This window comes from Harpia harpyja, chromosome 1 (assembly GCF_026419915.1).
Source record: "Harpia harpyja isolate bHarHar1 chromosome 1, bHarHar1 primary haplotype, whole genome shotgun sequence".
Classification (NCBI taxonomy): Eukaryota; Metazoa; Chordata; class Aves; order Accipitriformes; family Accipitridae; genus Harpia; species Harpia harpyja.
Window position 1 is genome coordinate 69,111,415 of NC_068940.1, and position 19,056 is coordinate 69,130,470.

Genomic DNA, 19,056 nt, shown 5'->3' on the forward strand with positions numbered 1-19,056 from the left:
TGGATCTCCTGACTCCCGTGATTAAAGGAAGTTCTTTATTAGTTCTGTGCACGGTACTCCTCATGTTGTGCTACTTTCATGCATAGGGTTATGTTACCATACCAAAACTATGTTTTGGATAATGTTTTGCTATTGGCCTTGAACCACTTTAAAATTGGCAATAGAATGAATCATAGAATCATAGACTGGCTTGGAAGGCACCTTAAAGATCATCTAGTTCGAACCCCCCCTGCCATGGGCAGGGACACCTTCCACTAGCCCAGATTGCTCAGAGCCCCATCCAACCTGGCCTTGAACACTTCCAGGGATGGGGCAGCCACAACCTCTCTGGGCAACCTGTTCCAGTGCCTCACCACCCTCATGGTGAAGAACTTCTTCCTTACGTCTAATCTAAATCTACCCTCTTTCAGTTTAAAGCCATTACCCCTTGTCCTATCACCACCTGCCCTTGTAAAAAGTCCCTCTCCACCTTTCTCGTAGGCCCCCTTTAGGTACTGGAAGGCTGCTATAGGGTCTCCCCGGAGCCTTCTCTTCTCCAGGCTGAACAACCCCAACTGTCTCAGCCTGTCTTCATAGGGGAGGCGTTCCATCCCTCTGATCATCTTCACGGCCCTCCTCTGGACTCGCTCCATCAGGTCCATGTGCGTTGTGTGCTGGGGGCCCCAGAGCTGGATGCAGTACTCCAGGTGGGGTCTCACAAGAGTGGAGCAGAGGGGGAGAATCACGTCCCTCGACCTGCTGGTTATGATAGCACATAATGTCCTCTAATGTCTCACTGTTTTTTTTTTCTTTTTAGTAAGTATTTAGCTCAGTGCTTTGTAGGTGGATGGAATACCTTTTGTGCTCCAGCATGTTGCTTGTTCTGCAGAAAGTGTAACTAGGGAGGAGGAAAATTAGGAGGTGAAAGGAAAGTCTTGTTTGGGGAATGGCATTTTCTTTGGGTGCTCTAGAGTTTGGGGCGGGTTGGTTGTTCAGTATAACAAAGTATTGTGGTATGTGTATGTAATGTTAAGCCATTGCTTATACTGTATAAGTAAGTCTAGTCATGGAGTGGAGACAGCTGCTTGGATACCTGACAAAAGAATAAAAAGAGGAAAGGTGAAATTCTCTGTGCAGCTAGGCTATTAGGTAAACATTAATATGCACTTCATATTAATTATTAGTGCCTAATAGAAAAACTGCTGCTGAACTGAATAAACCATATTCCTTATCCACATCTCAGCTGCTGTATTTCAGCTCTGTTCCCAGTCCAACTTTTTGCCATGTTTATATCATCTTTATTGAAGAAAGAAGCATAGGTGATCTAGAAGGAAAAGGTAAACCTTTGCTGACCTCCCAGTCATTACTAAGTACAGGGCCATATGCTCCTCCAACTTTCATTAGAAACAAATGAAAGGAATAAAAATAGCATTTTAATACAAAAGTGTTTTAGGCTGTACAAGAATTATGAAAAAATCCAATATTGCCTTGACAGCTAAAGAACGGAAAAAGGAGCAAACTGGGTCCTTAGAAATATTTAAATAAAAAGAACAACACTGCATCATTATCTTTCTCTTTTTATATATATGTTTAGTTCATTCTGTTCTTTGGTTTAGGCTTAAAATATTATTAGTTTAGAAAAAAAGATATATGTTTGGCAGCACTTACTTAATATATTGAAAAAAACTAGTTTAAAAAAATCCCGTTTGGTACTAGTGAGCTGATTATTTTGGTGAGCCTATTGCGGCGTGTATGTATAATTCACTGCTGCTGTTTTGTTTAGTTTTTTCTCTGTTGCATTTAGGTTATCTAGTTTCAGATACAGTTTATTAAGTGGAGTATTTTTCAGTAGCTGAGGTTTTCCCACCTGTCTACCCAAAAACACCTGCAACATATGTTTGTGTAACCCTGCAATGCTTTGTGGTTTGGGCCTTGAGAAATTCCCCCAGAGCTTTTTGCTTATAAACAGCTGAGCAATTCATTTCTCTAATGACGAGTGCTTTTCCCTTGGCATTGAGGCAATAGCATGTTCGCTAAAATAAGTCTCATTTTTCATCAGACATATTGAAAATCTTTTTTCATTGTTGTCTCTTACTCGAACCTTCAGATTTTGCTCAATATTGTGTTTGATTTTTTTTTTCCTGTTCATAATGCTAAAGAGGAAGGAAAGGAAATACCTCAACAAGGAAGAAAAAAGAGTGTTGTAGAGATTCCTCCGCTTGCACCTGCATGTAAACTTTCACAAATGTTGTGTATTCAGATGGTGAAACATTACATTGCAGCAGTAACCTGGTTTTCCTGGTATGTTGTAGAACAGTCTGCCTGTGACTTCAGTCACGCATAAGTGTGCTTTGCTATATCACGTCTACTCCGTGGGTAATGTGACGTGATATGTCTCCGGAGGCCAGCGAGAAAAAGGGTTATACTAAGGAATTTGAGCATATGGAGCACGATCCTTAGCTGGTGGGAATTGCTTCTCGGCAGTTTATGGAAGTTTAGGGAATCTCTGCTGCGTTCGGTGTGATTCTGACCATGGCCTCAGCCCCCCACCTAGGAGAAGAGCAGGCACAAGGTATAACTTAGCTCAGCCCCACGTCCCTGGGGGAGAATAAAGCCAAACAGAAAGTCCCCAAGAACCTCCCGACAGCCACGGGAGTTGGAGTGAGTCAGTCTGGCGGTGGCTGGGAACAGAAGCAGGAGGACGGGGGTTAGGACTTCAGCAGGCAAATGCTGGGGGCGGTGGGTGCATTTTTTAGGCAAGGAAGGGCTCAGAGGCAGGAGTACCTCAGAGATACCTGAACTATTTTAAGGCATCTCTTCCCTTTGGGCTGTAGCTAATACATTTTGAAGAGACAAAGTCCAAAATCACTTCAATTTCTAGGTGTGCTCTATATCTGAATTTCATACATTGTCCTTTTAAAAGTATAAATTGGGCATTTTCCACCACTTGAAACTAAGCTCGCTGTAGCTAGAATAAAGATTAGAATTATAAAACCAGCAGACTGCTGCCACAAAATGGGTGTGGGGAAGTGGGATTTCTGGTATTGGCACAGGCAGCTTTTCTCTCTGATTTCTGCACTCTCTTTCCTTAGAAAGGGAAAAACATAAATGTGTTAATCTGTATAATGCCCTTACACAATTTCTTAGGGGGATTCAACAAACTTCTAATTTGAAGGGTTGATTTCACTGTCATTTTGACATTATCCTTTTAAGAAAAAAGATTTTATCTGAGGTACTAGTCAAAATACTTACATAATTTGAAAAAGAAAAGGAAAAACTTTACTTGTGTAAATAAGTAAAAATACAAATAGGATCATTCTAAATTGCACTGTACAGGAAAAAAAAATGTGGTTACTGCAAATATTTTAAACAAAAGCACTATGTTTTGCTGTAAATAAATTTGTTTAGCCTTCAGTCCTAATACATGGAATACAATATAGGGGACAGCTCAAATTGGATGCTTAGAGGGGGGAATTATTTTAAAATTCATACGGAAGAGATATTGTAATTGTGTAGCTTTTCTTTTCTACTTCTTATATTTAACTTACTGAAATTAAGAGAGTATAAAATTCAAAGGACAATCACAGTGACATAAAGATCATGATTTTCATAAAACCATATTTTTTGCTGTCTGAATTTCAGTTTTCAGAAGTATTTAAAATTTCTGTGGTGATACTTCACAGATACTTGTCTGCTAACATATATGTCAGGTTGGGGTTTTTTTAAATAATGAAATTTTCCAAAAGGATATCTCTGTAGTGTTACAAAATGAGTTGCAGCAGTAACCCTTGGTATTTACTGTCTTGCATTTCTGTTTTTTCAACAGCATTTTTTCTGAGGGCTTTTTTTTCACAGCATGCAATAGTACTTTAAACTGCTTCTTCCTTTGATACCTTTAAACCTCATAGGAATTTAAATAGGCCCCTGTGAAAGTAATGCTTGAGCCTCATTCATATGTTCGAGTTAGATCATTATTCCTATTAATGGCTTTAAGTGCTTAGATAGTAGATCAGCCTTTCGTGTCTGGAATTGCTTGTCATTTCTGCATAAATATGTTTCAAGATACTGTTCCACATGATCTTTTCCTCTTTTTTTTTTTTATTCAGAAGTAATGTGTATTTTTTTTTTTATTTATTGGGTGCTGGAAAAGAAATTTCAATGTTTTTGCTAAGTTTAAATAGGTAGTGAGTTATTGGAAACAAATTGCAAAACTGGCTAGCATCTGGTAACATGAATTTTTCAAAGGGCTGCCTTATGACTTAGAAGTGCCCATTACTTTAGCCATTGCTTACTCTTCCACCTTGTTGAAATGGTCATCAAGACATGTAAAGAAAAATGTTATTTAATTCACGGGAGAAAAGTTACACTGTTTGATTACTCGCATAGGAGTCGCAGAACCATCAGTTATCCTCATCACATCAGTTTGGATTTGATTATCATAGAAATGCATTGAATTACCAAACTAGAGCAATAGTAACTAAAGCTGATTCATTGTTATTGCTGTCAGTTGATGAGGACTGACTTACAAGCCATATGAATGGGTAGAGTTATGCAAATATTGTTCTTATAACAGGAGAAGAAAAACATAGAGCGGCCATTACAATGTGGGTGGTAGGACAGATGAGGATTTTTTTTAATGCTTGTCTAATAGCTTTTAGTTGTTTCATTTTTTAATGAACGTTACAAACAGGATGTATTTTAAAAATGTTTAATCTGTTTCCAGAGAAAGAAAATGAGACATTTCATACAAGTTTAAGTCTGACTGCAGGAGATGATCTGGAAATTCCTAGCCTTAAATTTGACCCCAGAAATCATCGTGGCCTTTGATATCTACCACCTCTTTAAATCTTCTTCTCTCCTTTTGTGCACATGCAATATTTTGGTCTTTAAAACGCAACTCCTATGTCCTCCTCCAAAAATAAGATTTCCAAGGAAGGAGGGTTATCTGCAGTTATGTGGAAAATGAGAGGATATGGCTATGGGTACTCCAGTCTATAATGAAATCTGGAGGGAAAAAATACAACATGTGAAACTGAAACAACTGAAGACTGATTCCATCAAAAATGTAATGTACTCTCACCTGTAAACGATTATTTCGGAAAGGTCATTGAGTAGTTCATTAAAACTGTATTTACTACTAGCAGGACTTAAGAAGGCAGATCAGAATATAAGGCAACAGCCTATGAATGAATAAACCTTTAAAGCAAATAATATTTAGAAAGTACTTAGGTCTCGTCTATGTAATACATCTGATCATTATGCAGAAGTTTACAGTTTTGTTTTCTCTTACACTAGAAATTAATTACTTTAAGCTATTTTTCTCTTCTAATTTTTATATATATTAAAAGGGCCTCTCTGTACCTCTCTGTTATTTTGGTTTCATCTGTATGCAAATTTTTTTACTTAAAAGTATTTACTTAGCTCCCCCCCAAATAATGCATTCATTTGGTGGATTAAGTCCAGAAAGCATAATTTCAGAACTACTGAAGGTAGCGTGCTTCAGTGAAATAGTTTCATTGTGGCAGAGGTGGAGACTAACAACTGGCTTGTGGTTTCAATATTAATGATATAAATTTTATTATAGGAGATCGGTTCTTTATTCGTGGATTCTGAGTTGGGTGAAATTTGGTGAGAAAAAAGGCTCCGCCTGCCATCTAGTGGCACTGTGCGGGTTGTCCCCCTAAATCTAATTCTGGGCTTAACCGAGACGCTGCTAGTGATGCATTCAGTTCAAAATGTCAGCTGTAGTTTCTCCTTACTATTACAGTTTTCTTCAAAAACATATCACTTTAGCTTGGAGGTGGTAAAATTCTATACCTGAACTCAAGGAAGAAATCAGATCGGTCCAGCAATTACTGATTTAATTAGAAATGTTACCGCTACAGCCAACAGCCGCATCGCTGTGTGGAAAAACACTAATTTCTGTGAGCATGAAGTGGACTTACTGGTAACACTCAGTATTGTTTTAAGTATTTTAAGACTACACTTATGTAACTGGCATTACTGCCTTGAGAAACCAAGATCCTGGGAAAAGAAATGATTCTTTGAATTTCTAATCTTCATTAATGAGCATACCTCTGGTCTTTGCTTTAAATCTCTCAGAAAATTCCAGTAAGGTATTCTTTTTAAATCTTCTTTTTTTTTTTTAGAGAAATCCAAGACCAGTGACTCATCAATTCCAACAAAATTTAGATTATTACAAAGCTCGTGGAGCAGACTTGATGAACAAAACCCGGTAAGCTATTTCTATTTCTGAATATGTGTTCACTGAACTAAGAACTTACATAAACAAAATGTTTCAGAAGTCACTTTTATACCAAACAGGAGTTACATAAGCAGTATTAGAAGCACATGTGTTTATTTCATGACATTTATTTTGAATCTTCACCTTGCCTATTATTACATGAAAAATGAAAGTTTTCCAGATAGCGTTGCAGTCAGCTCGCTGCTGTTTTTTTAAGGCTAAGGACATTCATATGCAATGACGTGTATACTAAAAGCAGGGCGTAAAACATTGCCAATGCGCGGTCTGTAGCTGAACTACTTCCAATAATGCATCTAATCGCAGTCTGGAGTATCCACGTACCAGAAGCTGTGCAAGTTAAATGGAATTAACGTCAATCCAATTTGAAGTAATTTACTAAACTTTTTTGCAGCATTCCTCCCTTGTTTTAAAAATGGTTTGTATCAATACTGCTTAAATTCTTTGTCAAGGCCATTTTGTCTAGCAGTCACAAGTGCAGAGGTGCCCGTGCCCCATCTGGGTGGCCACAACGTGGGTGCCGATTGCTGGTGGGTGGTGGCTGCTGGTGGCTGCGGGGCAAGCCAGCGCAAGACACAAAGCTTGCTTCAGTTTATGCTCTCACGGGGAGTTTCTTGGATTGCACGTGGCCCCAGCCATATACTGTGCTTGCTGATTCATAGGAACTTGCCGGCTTTTAGAGCTTCACACCTCTGTCAAATTCTGTTTAAATCAGTTACATTAAAAGCTAGCTACAATTAAAATGGAGTGGATTAAAAAGCTCTTAAAAATGGAGAAAGGAGCAGAAATTAAAGCTGAGTAGAGTGACTGCAAAAGCATCTTTTTTTTTTTTTTTTAACCAGGCTTTAAAGTTGGGGAAGGCTGTCAAAAATTACTGCATTCTATTGCATTTTCTTAATGTTTTTACTTATTTATTCTTTTAAAAAATGGTCTCAAGAGTTGCCTAAACTTGAAAAATAAGTTATTTGAAAATTCCAAAAGAAACATTTCAAGGATTTTGAAAAAATAAATAAATCATAAAGCCCAAACAAGAATGACACCTGTTGGAAACCTAAATTCTAAGGAAACAAATGTCCATTAAATCTGTGTAGGAACGTAAGTTCATTGCACACATATATACACGATATACACTAAAGGAGAGGAGAAATTGTTTAGAATAGTTCAGATGGAGGAATAACTGGGATAAATTTATCTCAACACAGTGACATTTAGAGTAGGTCAGATGTGGTAAATCTGTTTTAAGATTGGACTAAAGAGGGAACTGGAAGATATAACATTAGGAAATGTTTCTGCAGTGAGCAAAGAGATGGATTAGATCAGCTACCACGTCTTTTTCATCTTTAATTCCACAGGCTCAATGATACATTTAAAATATCTTGGCAAATCTCTAATATATATTGCTTACTTTATCACATATAAAACTTTTTAATCCCTCATATTCATATATTTGTCTCTCATCTCTCATAATGGCTACTTACTGAAGAGAGAAATCCCTTTGAATAAGGCTTGCTTAAAACAAAACATTTTTATCTTAGCAGAAAACTGCAGAGATTGAATCATCTTCTACTGCTAGTTTAAAAATATACCATTCACAGTCAAGGTCAATGATGCTTATTGTGATGAAACAAAATTGTTTGCTTCATAGATGGAATTCACATCTCCTTGGTACTCATATTTTTAAACTGATGCCTTACTTTTAAATGCATCTGCTGATAACTCTACAACATAATCAATGAGCATTTTTCTTGTAATTGTTGTGCATGTCTGGTACATTTAGATGGCTAAAATGTAGACATTGATCCGTGTTTAATGCCTGTAATCATCCTTTGTATTAATGTATTAGACATGTAAATGGTAAGACATAGATACATTGTTCTTATTTTCCAGAAGTTCAGCTCAGTTTTAATGCACCTCCTCCAGAGATCTAGCACCTCGCTATTGTTCATTTTCTGAAGCTGTGATTCAGAGAAATTGCACAATAAATTTTACCTCAAAATGCTTTCACTGAGACCACCTCTTCACAAGAAACTTAGATAGCATCATTATTTATTTTTCATGATTGTGTATGTATTCCGAGCTGATGATTAGCAGTGTCAGTTCATAGCAGAGCCAAATCACACATAGGTATTAAGAGCTACGATAACTATCCTTTCTAATTCTCAAATAATTATAAAACATTATGGCATGTTATTGTTGAAAGCATTTTTTAAAATCATATTTCAAGCATAACAGCTCAGAGGAGATTTTGGGTTTTTATTGTTCCTGTAAAGTGAAGTTTCTCAAAAAGTCTCTTTCCAACCATCTGAAAAAATGCAAATAACTAACTTCTCCTGGTTTTTATTTATGTCAAAGCAGCAAATTAAACAGTGTAGAAAAAAAAATGATACTTAGTATTAAGCAAAATATAGCTGAAAAAAAAAGAAACAAGAAAGAAACAAGCTGGTGGACACAAATACACAAGCATCTGTATCGGCTTTGTCTCCTGCATCTGTGGACCATCATGATTCCAATGATGCAGTTAGCTCAAAGCATCCAGTGGCTTTGTTGCTCAGGTAGCCTGTCAGAGAAAAAGATTTACTTCCAGTAAATATCACTTTTTGTGCAAAGTCAAGGGGGTTTTTTTGCTGATTGTCAAGACTCTAGACCTAGAGACAACACAAACCTCAGACTCAATGTGCAAGCCATTATCTTCTTTCTAAGGTGATGTTTCAGGTGAGTGAGTGATATATACCACCCCAATCTTGGTGATTAGTTTCAGTAGACTGAGGGAAAAAAATTTGCCAAATATACTAAGGTTTGGATTCTGAATCTCAACCAAGTTATTACTGGTATGACCCCCAAAATCAGTGATGTAATTAGATTCATTGCAAACTGTTGATAACTGTTCGATACCTGCTAAGCCAGCATTTGGCATTTCTTCTTCCACCTTCAAAGCTACAATCTTCATTGTCTTTCTAGAATACAGAAGACATTAAACAAAGGGCCCTGTGCTGACTCTTCTGATGCCACATATATGTAATGGAATAGAAAAAATCCTTTTTTTTTCCTTAAGTGTCTCTGCAATACCTCAGGGAACTGATTAATAACCGAATCTGCTAGGCAGTAGCAGAGTAAAATTTAATAGTAATAAACATTTTACCACGTCCTCTTCTTTGAAATCATTGGGACCTATTCAGTTTGCTTCTGAAACCATTTGGGACTCCTGCAAGAGTATTTTACAGTTCTGAAGATGCTCTCTTTGTAGTGACTTTGTCGGTCATTCTCAGGTGGCTACAGAAAGACTTTTTGTAATATTGGCAGCAATCAATAAAATGGGGAGACACAGAAACATCCTGTAATCGTTATTCAGCAATCATTCCTTTCCAGCTTCCATAAATTGGGAAGCAGGACTTTGTCCCAGCCTCTGCGCTGCGGTTCCTCCAAAAAAATGCTACGTGCTGTCTTTCTTCATCACCGGTATGTGGCAGAAGGGCCCCATACAGCTTGGGGCTGTATCTCATGAGTGTGCAGGCTCACACACTTTCTTCTGCTGTCTCTCATTTTAACCGTATCTATTCTGAGTCTAAACAACTCAGCTCTTTATTTTCTGACTATCTTCTATATGTGTGCGCGCGCGTATATTGTGTATTCTAAAGAAAACTTATCTGGAGACAAATAGGGAAATTATATGAAAAACAAAATCAAAATTACTTTTCCAGGTGCTTGCACATGTTACAAGTCACCCATATTAATTCATTTGTAGTTTATTTTTAGTTAAACTTCCCCAAAACATTGCAAAACTATTTTTTTCCCCGAGTACAATGACTGTATTGTCTTTAATTACATGTATTTCTTCAAATTTTTTGAAGACAGCTATTTATATCACTGAACTACAGATCAGTAAAATAAAACCTCAGGAGTAGAAAGCTCTCTGTGATTGTGATATATTTCTGTGAAGGGTATTTCAAGCATTAATTATATAAAACAGGAAAATATTGCATGAACAAATAGGAACGGCTTTGCTGCTCCCTGGGTTATATGAACACTTCTACTGGGAATTAGAAGCTTCTTTGCCTCTTTATTATAGACAGATTAAATGGTTCGACAATTTCCTCATTCTTAATGTTGCATATAACTGAAGTGAATTAACTAGCCACTGTAGTTAAAAATAAAAAGTAACAATGATAACGATCGTGATCCAGTATATGGGTTACATCCTGAAACCATTCTTCTGCCAAAATCATTTTAGAAATCAGGATTCCTGTTAAAAAGTGCTTGGCTTGAAATGGCTGGGCTAGGCAGAAGGTGAATTAAGAGCAAGAGACATATAGCTCTGCCAACCTAAAAATACAGTCTAGCGTTAGTTTTGCTTGTTGAAAGAAATGTTTGGGTTTGAGTTATTTTAAACATGTAAGAGAATTTAATCTAGCAGAAGTAAATATTAAAGCAGTCTTTGAATAGGAAGTGCAAAAAGTCAGTTTTATAAAGTTTTCAATGCCTTAGAGCCTAGATTGCTTTTTGTCACTCTTTCGGTTTTTTTCATTTAAAAAGGCAAATTAAGAAAATTTGTGCAAACTTGCTTTGTTTGGGGTCAGTCTGCATTTTTCAGGAAGAAAGGGCCAAAACAATTTGTCCGCTACTGGTTGGGAAGAATTCACACCACACGCAGTCCCTGTGGTTCCTGTGTGTATTCCAGTGCGACTGTAGTAAAACACCTTCTTTGTAATGTTCAAGTCTTGGATTTTCTTCCCGTTTTTGAAGAACAATGCATGCATTGCTGTACCTGTCCAAACCGCTGGCAAGGACGTGATGATTTCTCCTCTTCTTTTTTCAGCGCCAGTGCTAAGGCTGCCCCACTGAACATTAACAAAGTCTCCAACAGCTTACTGAATTTTGGCCGAAAGCTCATTGCTCCAGCTATGTCTTCAGGCGGGGCTGTGGGTGCTCCTGCCAGTGGCAGCAGCTTTCCTCCCCCTGCAATGCCCATCAGAAGCACAGTGGAAGCCCCCCACCACCACCACCAGCACCACCACCAGCACCACCACCAGCACCACCAGGCACAGCAGCAGAGGATGATGAAGTCCGAAAGCATGCCAGTTCAGCTGGGCAAAGGTAAAGGTGAAACGTGTGGCAGCGCTGCGACAGAGGGGAGCTTCGATGTGTGTCTGAGGAAAGTCCTTTTATTGATTTTATATCGATGGGAACATATTTGGAGGAAACAGAAAAAAAACCAAAATTTTGTTAAGCGGGACATCTATGCTAAGTACAACCGCCCATTTCCAATGCAATACAGAATTAGATGTTATCTCAAGAATGTACAAATACTATAGGAAGTTTTGAACCTTTAAAAAAATATTAACCAGAAATTATGTCAGACATATGAACAAACTACACCATTACTATAAACATTAGCCAATTAATTTTTCAGTCTTTTAAATGCAACATATTTTTAACTGCAGGACTAATTTCATATCAGGTTATTGGCACAAATCCCATGCATAAGAATATTAGCTAAATATGAGTGAAGGAAGTTAGATCAATTACAGAGTAATTCTTAATAAAGAAAATCTTGTTCCCTTCAGAATGGGTGGAGCTTATTTGAGAAGTTATTTGAACAATAACAGCTATTTGCCTTTTAATGATTTGTGATGGCCCTCTGCACTTTCTCTGTTTAGTAAATACTGCTTCTTTTTCTTAAGCCTTTTTTTTATATTTCTTGAGGAAGGTTTATTCAAACAACAAAGTCACAAGCTCAGCTTCGGTGGTTGTTTCCTGTACTCTGCCATGCTCAAGGTGTGTTACTGCTTTTCATCTTCAGACAATTATGTTCTTTGCAAGGAGTATCTAGAGTGATACGGTATCTGCTGCTTCTAGCAACTCATCCTAAGTAATGGTTACAAGTTTGAGGGCTGGTGCTCATTGCCCTGAACCATTACGTAGGATTGCATCGTATTTTTCACCAGATTTGAAACTGTAAGAGAAGGGAAATAACACTTTGTAGCTGAAGTTGGTGTTCTTTCTCTTCCTGTAGCACCCATGTGGTCCAAAGTTAGTCCTTTCACGATGCATCGCATCCCCAGCAGACACTGAGGGAGCAGAATTGAAAAGTACAACCATTTTCTTGAAGCAGAGAGATACAGGCACTTCTGTAACGGCCACTGCAGCTGCTTGGCAAAATCCAGATACACAGTTTCCCTCAGAATCATAGAATAACCTCAGAAATTTCTCCAGCAAGGGTTTTACAGTCCAAATGTCAAACCGAAACGCAGTGAATCCTTGATGCAAACAATGGAAGTAAAATCAGGCATGGAAAAAAATTATTTTCACAATTCTGGAGAGGATTTTTTGTTTGCTTTTTTAAAAAAGTTTTCCATAGTTCCCATATCACATTATTCTTTTTTTACCTTTTGGGTTGAAAAGTGGTCCTCGGGTGGTTATTTTCTTTCCCTGCTTAATATAAAAGAAGTGTACAATTTGAAGCAACTTCTATAGGTGGAATCGATTGTAGCTTAATCTTGATGTAGCTGGTCAAGAACGACCCTGTTTACACTTGTATGTGCCAACTAATATGTTGCATCATCCAGAAATGCACCTGACACTTTCCATACAATAATCCGGATAAAAAAATTGTAGTTGTGTGTGGTCAGTGTCACGTACAAGCTGTGCACGTATTTCTGTATCAACAGAAATACGGAGATTTGGTAAAATGCACAAAGCATTTTCATGGTAAGAGGAAATAAAACATACTGCAATGCTTTGGTACCTGCAGCTTCCTCTCACCCTATTTTGTCTAGCCTTCTACACTTGCAGAAGTAATTTAAAGGCAACAAAATGTAAATATACATTTTTTAATCAGTTGAGATGACAGTGAGTTTCGGTTTACGTATTAGTTCCATGCTGGTTGTTCCAGGCCTGTACAGTTATCAGTACAGTATATTGCCTGTAGCTGGATAGAAATTTTAAATGACAGCAGCTAACTACATTTTCAAGTGCCATAATTTATATTTTTAAAGAGAAACCCAAAATGGCAAAGGAAATATAAAGCCTCTTAGAGGCTGCCCAGTGAATTCCCTCTGAAGTAAGTTTAAATGCAGGAATAGCTTAGCAAAAAAAAAAAAAAAATCCCTATTTGCAATGACACTGTGGCAGAGACAGGCTAAAAAGACCCTTTGGGAGCATGATGCAGATACCTTTGTAAGCAACTCAGCACCATCTCCATCACCTCTTAAAAGTGAGAATAAGTCTTTTCAGTTCGGTGCAGAAGGACAGCGTCACCACCTCAAGAAAGTGCTGTACAGCATCTTCAGTGAATGAGGGCACTCCCCACAGCTCTCAGAAGTTGCAGGTATTTCTATCCCAGGCATTAAGATTTAGGATTTAGAATATAGCCATGACCTGAGAAGCTCTGATCCCCCTTCTGTTCGTGCTGAACTTTTTACATGCCTTTTTACCTTCTGCACTGGCTTTTTTCAAACCCTGGATTCTGCCCTAGCTTTTGAGTATCTAAAAGCTATTTGGCATGGTTTGTAACTAGAAGGCTCCCAAGTTACTGACTAGCTGTCACTAATTGTCTTACGTTCCTGTTCTTCACTGTGTTTTCAGCTCTCCTCAGCCTCCTGGAGCTCGGTTATTTAGCTGAGGTAGGCAGAGGCACAGATTTAGGAATTAAATAGATAGATACTTGCACTTACAATTGATCTAACACTCACGTATGCTCAGTTGAACGGTATAACAGCCCAAAGTGCTGTAAATCTGACAGGCATCAAGTTATAAAAGAAGTCATCTATTTTTCTCATATTGTATTAGTCCTTTCATATTTTGAATGCTCAGGTAGCGCTGATAATTTAAATTAATATGTAGAGGGTTATAAGATTGAAGAGATTAAATTAATTGCCTGATCTACTTTTTTATTAAGTGTGAAGAAGTCCTTGGTAACAAAATATCTCGCAGGACTGTCAAAATAATCCTATCCCAGCTTTAACAGCTCTGTTTAGACAGTTACCACTCACGAACCAGCAGCAGTGACAGGTGTGATTCGTACTGCCACCTCCAGGGGTAGCGTGTCGTGGACTCTAGAGGAGGGATGGTTGGTTTACATAATCGATAGTAATTATTTCTCACTCCGAAGTTTTGGTACGTGCTGAATTTCTTTAAGAAAAAACGCATGTAATTTAGATAATGTAAACAGAAAAAGAGTGGAGGAATATGAAAAAAAACATAATTGCAAGCCTGTAATTCCAGATGAGTCTTCAACATTACAAATCACAGTTGAACAAAGTATCCAGACACCTAATTGGAAATTCAGTTCCTCCTAATATTATATTAATCCCATTCAGCCTGTCCTCAGCACAGCAGAAGATTGGGTATCATTACTGATTACTTATGCAGGGTAGCCTGCTAATAGAAAAGGGATTAAAATATTCCCTTGATCCTACACAACGCAGGAGTTCATTGGCACAAAGGTTGAATTCAAATCTCGAGTTCATTGGATTGTCGGTTGAGTTCGTTGTCTTGAAAGACAAAAATATTGATAATGAAAAAATACGGGAAAAAAGCAGAATTGTTGCCCTTTGTGTTCCACTGGATTCTTGAGAGTTCAGAAACTGGATACTCTTTGATTATGAAACAGCAGTGTGTTGCCAGAAAAAAAGCATTTCTCTTTCACTTCTTCTTCCCTGATAGTGCCGGATACGGTTTTCCTTCTAGGTCCTTTCACGCTGAAACCCAAAAGGTTTTTGATTTGAATGCCACTTTATCACAAGGACACGTTAGAGGACCAGTTTGAAGATGAAGTTCTGCCAAAACTGTGATCAGCTCTTTAAAGAGTTTCCAGACTACTGTTGGGTTGTATGAGTTGATACTTCTGTGGTATTTGTTGTAACACGAACAGAATTTCCACAGCCACCGAATATGCCCTAAAGAAGTGATCTCCATATGTAGAATTATTTATGAACTCTGTCTAGAAAACGAGTATGCTTTTTCAGAAGGAAAAAGAAGTTGTCCTTACTGATAGCAGCACTGAATAAAAAATAAAGGAATAAACCACTGATTAACAAATGCTTTTTTTTTTCCTTTTTAAAAAACATACGTATTCTTAGGCAGTTACGGAATTTTACTGACAGTAAGAACATAATGCTCCCTAACTAGCAGAAGGACACTGTCAGTGTAAAGTACCAGACACAAAACAGGTTTGATTGTTTCAGTTTAGATGTTGGTATCGGTGGGTCTCTTAAATTAAAACACAGCTTTCTTGCACGTCTCTGACTGCAGCATGTCACGCACCGGTTATTGACACTTCCCTGCCCTTAGGCCGCTCTCTCAGGACGCCGCTTGTGTTGGAAGCAGGGTCTTCCACCTCAAAACCCCGGAGGTCGCAGCTCCCTCCCTCACCGACCTGCGTTCCCTGGGGAAAGCCACCTGCTAACGCTGCTGTTGTTTGCTCCCCAGGCGAGGCAGGCGCCGGCAGCGAGGCTGGGCCGCCGGGCCCCGGGCGGCAGCGGCCCCCTGCCCTCCCAGGTACGGCTGCTGCCGAGGCAGCGGCTCCTTCTGTGCCCCCAGCCGTCCCCTCCCCGGCTGCACAGCCAACCCCCCCGCGGGTTTCCCCCACACACACATCCCTGCGTGGCGGCTCCATCCACTGCCATTGTCCATCCACCGAGCGGCACTGTTGGGTAGGGAGAGGAGAGCGGCTTCACCTCATCGCTGGCTCCCTGGCCGCGCTCCCTCCCCTCTGTCTGTGGCCCTTCCCTCACGTTCGCTCCACGCCGGCAGCCGTCTTCGTTGAAAACGTGTATTTATTTATTTGCCTTGCGCTTCGTAGTCCATTCCACACTTTGTCACGGGGGGGGCCGTTCGACCGCCGACGTCTCTTTTTCGTTGCGTTGCTTCCGTGGTGGTCTGGCTGAGGCCGGTATTTTGAGCTGCACCTCTGCTTTTGTGCGCCTGGCTAAAGAGGAGCTTACCTGCCGTGGCCTGAAATAGTAAGCATACGGATTTGTGAGATGAAATGGCTTGAATAAATTTTCAAAGTGCTGGAAGCCTTTGTTCCTATTTCAGTGTAGGAGAGAAAGGGAGACTAATCTATCCGAAGTTTAAAAGTTTTATAAAACTCATATCATTCTTTTTGCAAGGTTTAATACTCTACAGCCTGGCTACGGCAAATACAGAGTAATAGATGAGCAGATCTGAATGGGTTTGAATTATATATCGTGCCTTGCTTCTGTTCTTCTTGGTATCTTTGCCCTTGCTCTCCTTATAACTATGAAAGCTATTCTTTTCCTCTGCAGGGGCCAAACAGAAAGAGCCGTCAGTTTCGTATGCCTTTGGTGCATCTTCCTCTGATTTTTCATATATTTTAGTAGAGACCTCCAAAGTTCATGGTTATCTCCCCAGTAACTTAACTCAAACTTAGTAAGACCTGAAGCTTGCTTTTCTTTCACTGTAAGGCTTCTCCACTCCTCTCATCATCATCTTTTACGTTATTATAAGTCCTTTATTATAGATCACATTACATTTAAATTTTCCTTCTTCTTTTCAAGACACTGCAGGTCTCCGCCCTCTGCCCTGCAGCAATACCAACAGTTCGGTCCCTTTTCGCACTACCACTTCTGTGTATTTTCCAAATGGTTTTGAGGCAGAGCATTTGTAACCCTGGGGTCAGCCCCAGTATTGTTCGCAACAGGCAAGTAGTGAGCCAGTTAGAAGCCAGCACATGGAGGTAACGCCGCTCCTTTTTACCTCAGAAGTGCGTATATTTTTAGTGCGTGAAATCCTGTGCATCATTCCTGTAAACTATTTATGCATTTTAGCATGCATATATATATTTTTGAGACATCCTACGCAGTTATGTGTTCTGACTACTGCTTACATCAGGGATCCTTAGCTATTTGTTCAGTGTGCCTCATAAGCATTTATTTGATTTCTGTGCTTGGGGTTTCTTCAGCCGGTTTCCTATAGGCTTTAGGACCTTCTGGTGTACGCTTAGATGGTCAGAGATTAGATTTCTCTAATCTTCTTTTAAGGAGACATAATGTATTCATCTGAGATTGATAGAATGAGCGGAGAAAAATGAGAGTTTTGATTCAGCGGTCTTCCCGGGTTGCTGATTAAGCTGCTAAAGAAGAAGGGGATGAGTTTGGTTAGTTATTAACTGTAGTTATTGCATCACTTTATACAGTTTGATTCTACATAGAGGGTAAGAGTTCTGTTCTTTTTTTTTTTTTTTTGCTTTTTTCCTGAGGAATAATCCAAAATTAGAAACTCTCTCAAATGACCTTGTTAAGCTATTGAGTGAGGAGAACATACCACACTGCTTATTAAGAAAGATGCAGAATCAGTAAGACACACAACAGAGAAGATACAAATGGCATTTTGTGTAATCCTCCCAAGGTCCTGAAATCTTTGCATTGGTGCCACAGGGTTATTTCCAAAGTTACGTGAGGGTTGTTAATGCCTCAGAAATCGGTGCACACATAATACATCTGAAAGATTTCAAAAGTGTCCTGGTGACTTCAGTTAAATGTTCTTGAAGTACCTCCACTAAACTTCTGTGTTGGGAGAATGATAGGTGGCTTTTTTGTTACATTAGGGAAAACATGCATGATTGGTGTGACTTGTCCTTCAGCTTTCTTATTTACAGTTGTAAAAATGATGACTCCTCTGGAAATTGGAAAAGCCTATTACAATCCAAGAGCTCTGCTTTATGACTTGCAACACACTGTAATTATTCATAAATGCTATTCTTTCTGTCTTGCTTAATTCTTAATCACATCCCCAAATAATCCATGTCACAGTGCTGTTCACAGGATTGGAGTCAGAATAAAAATTTAGTGTTTCCTGATGATAATTTTCTCAGATTTGCTTATTCATGCAGAAAGATCAGGTGCATCCTAAGCTTTCTTCTTACCTGGGTATAAAACATACAGAAATAGTATTTTTATCACTTCTCTTTCACTGCATCTCTATCATAGTTTCATTACAACTTGTATTGCTTTTACTTTTCATCTTCATTATATTTTATAGTCCATAAGAACCGAATTAGTCAAAGCTCTTGGTGTTATTTGAGCAAATTCCCTTTTAGGACAGTCGCATTCTTCTGTCCACAAAATCTCAGCTGTACAGGAAGCTGTTCAGACTAAGTGGTAGGTCGTAAGTGACTAGAGGAGGGCTGGGAAGAAACAGAAAAATGCAGTTGAATGAAGTTGGTGGGAAGGAAAGAATATATAAAGGAAAAAGTTGGAATAAGGAAGTTGCAGAAGCAGAATAGGCAAGGTGGAGGGGTCTGAAGAAGAAGAGGAGGCAGACAGAGGAAGGTCCACAGGAGTAAGAGAAGCAGGACATAAAATGTAGGAGGGTCACGGGAGAGATGAGCAAAATAAGCCAGCAGAGAATGAAGAAGGTGGGAAACAGTTTATATGCCAAGTTGCTTCCAGGAAATGGTGAGAATATTAAACCCAGAACCTTTCTTGGGTTTTGTCCTTTTTGGTCTGTTTTGTCACATGTGATGTTTTATGCTATGCTAGTTCAATCTCTGCATTTAACAGTCTTCTAGCTAAGAGGACATTTTAAATAGATCTGTATTTATTTCCTTAAGAAAATGTGAATGGCTGGTTTCATGTGACTGCGGCTGTGCAATATATGCTGTGTCGGTCAAACACCACGGAGAACTTGGCTCGGCCTTTGTCTCCACCTGGCAGGTGGCCAAGCACGGCACCGCTGACTTCTACACCACTTCGAGGACAGTTACCGTTCTAGATCCTAAATGACTGAATTAAGATATTCCTCTATGAGTAGGTTTTGCTAGTAGTTTCCTTTTGTTTAAAATATTTGATCTCAAA

General features: G+C 38.9%; 1 protein-coding gene across 3 annotated transcripts in view; it reads left to right on the top strand.

The window, feature by feature from the left end:
• TBC1D5 (TBC1 domain family member 5) overlaps window positions 1–19,056 on the top strand; it is a 328,358-nt gene that overhangs the window by 260,840 nt on the left and 48,462 nt on the right. For 2 of the 3 annotated variants that reach the window (XM_052798675.1, XM_052798656.1), the window contains 3 exons: window positions 6,129–6,214; window positions 11,055–11,332; window positions 15,668–15,736. In XM_052798675.1, coding sequence (XP_052654635.1) covers window positions 6,129–6,214; window positions 11,055–11,332; window positions 15,668–15,736 — 433 coding nt within the window. The remainder of the gene's footprint in view (window positions 1–6,128; window positions 6,215–11,054; window positions 11,333–15,667; window positions 15,737–19,056) is intronic. The other variant, XM_052798664.1, reaches the window with a different exon arrangement.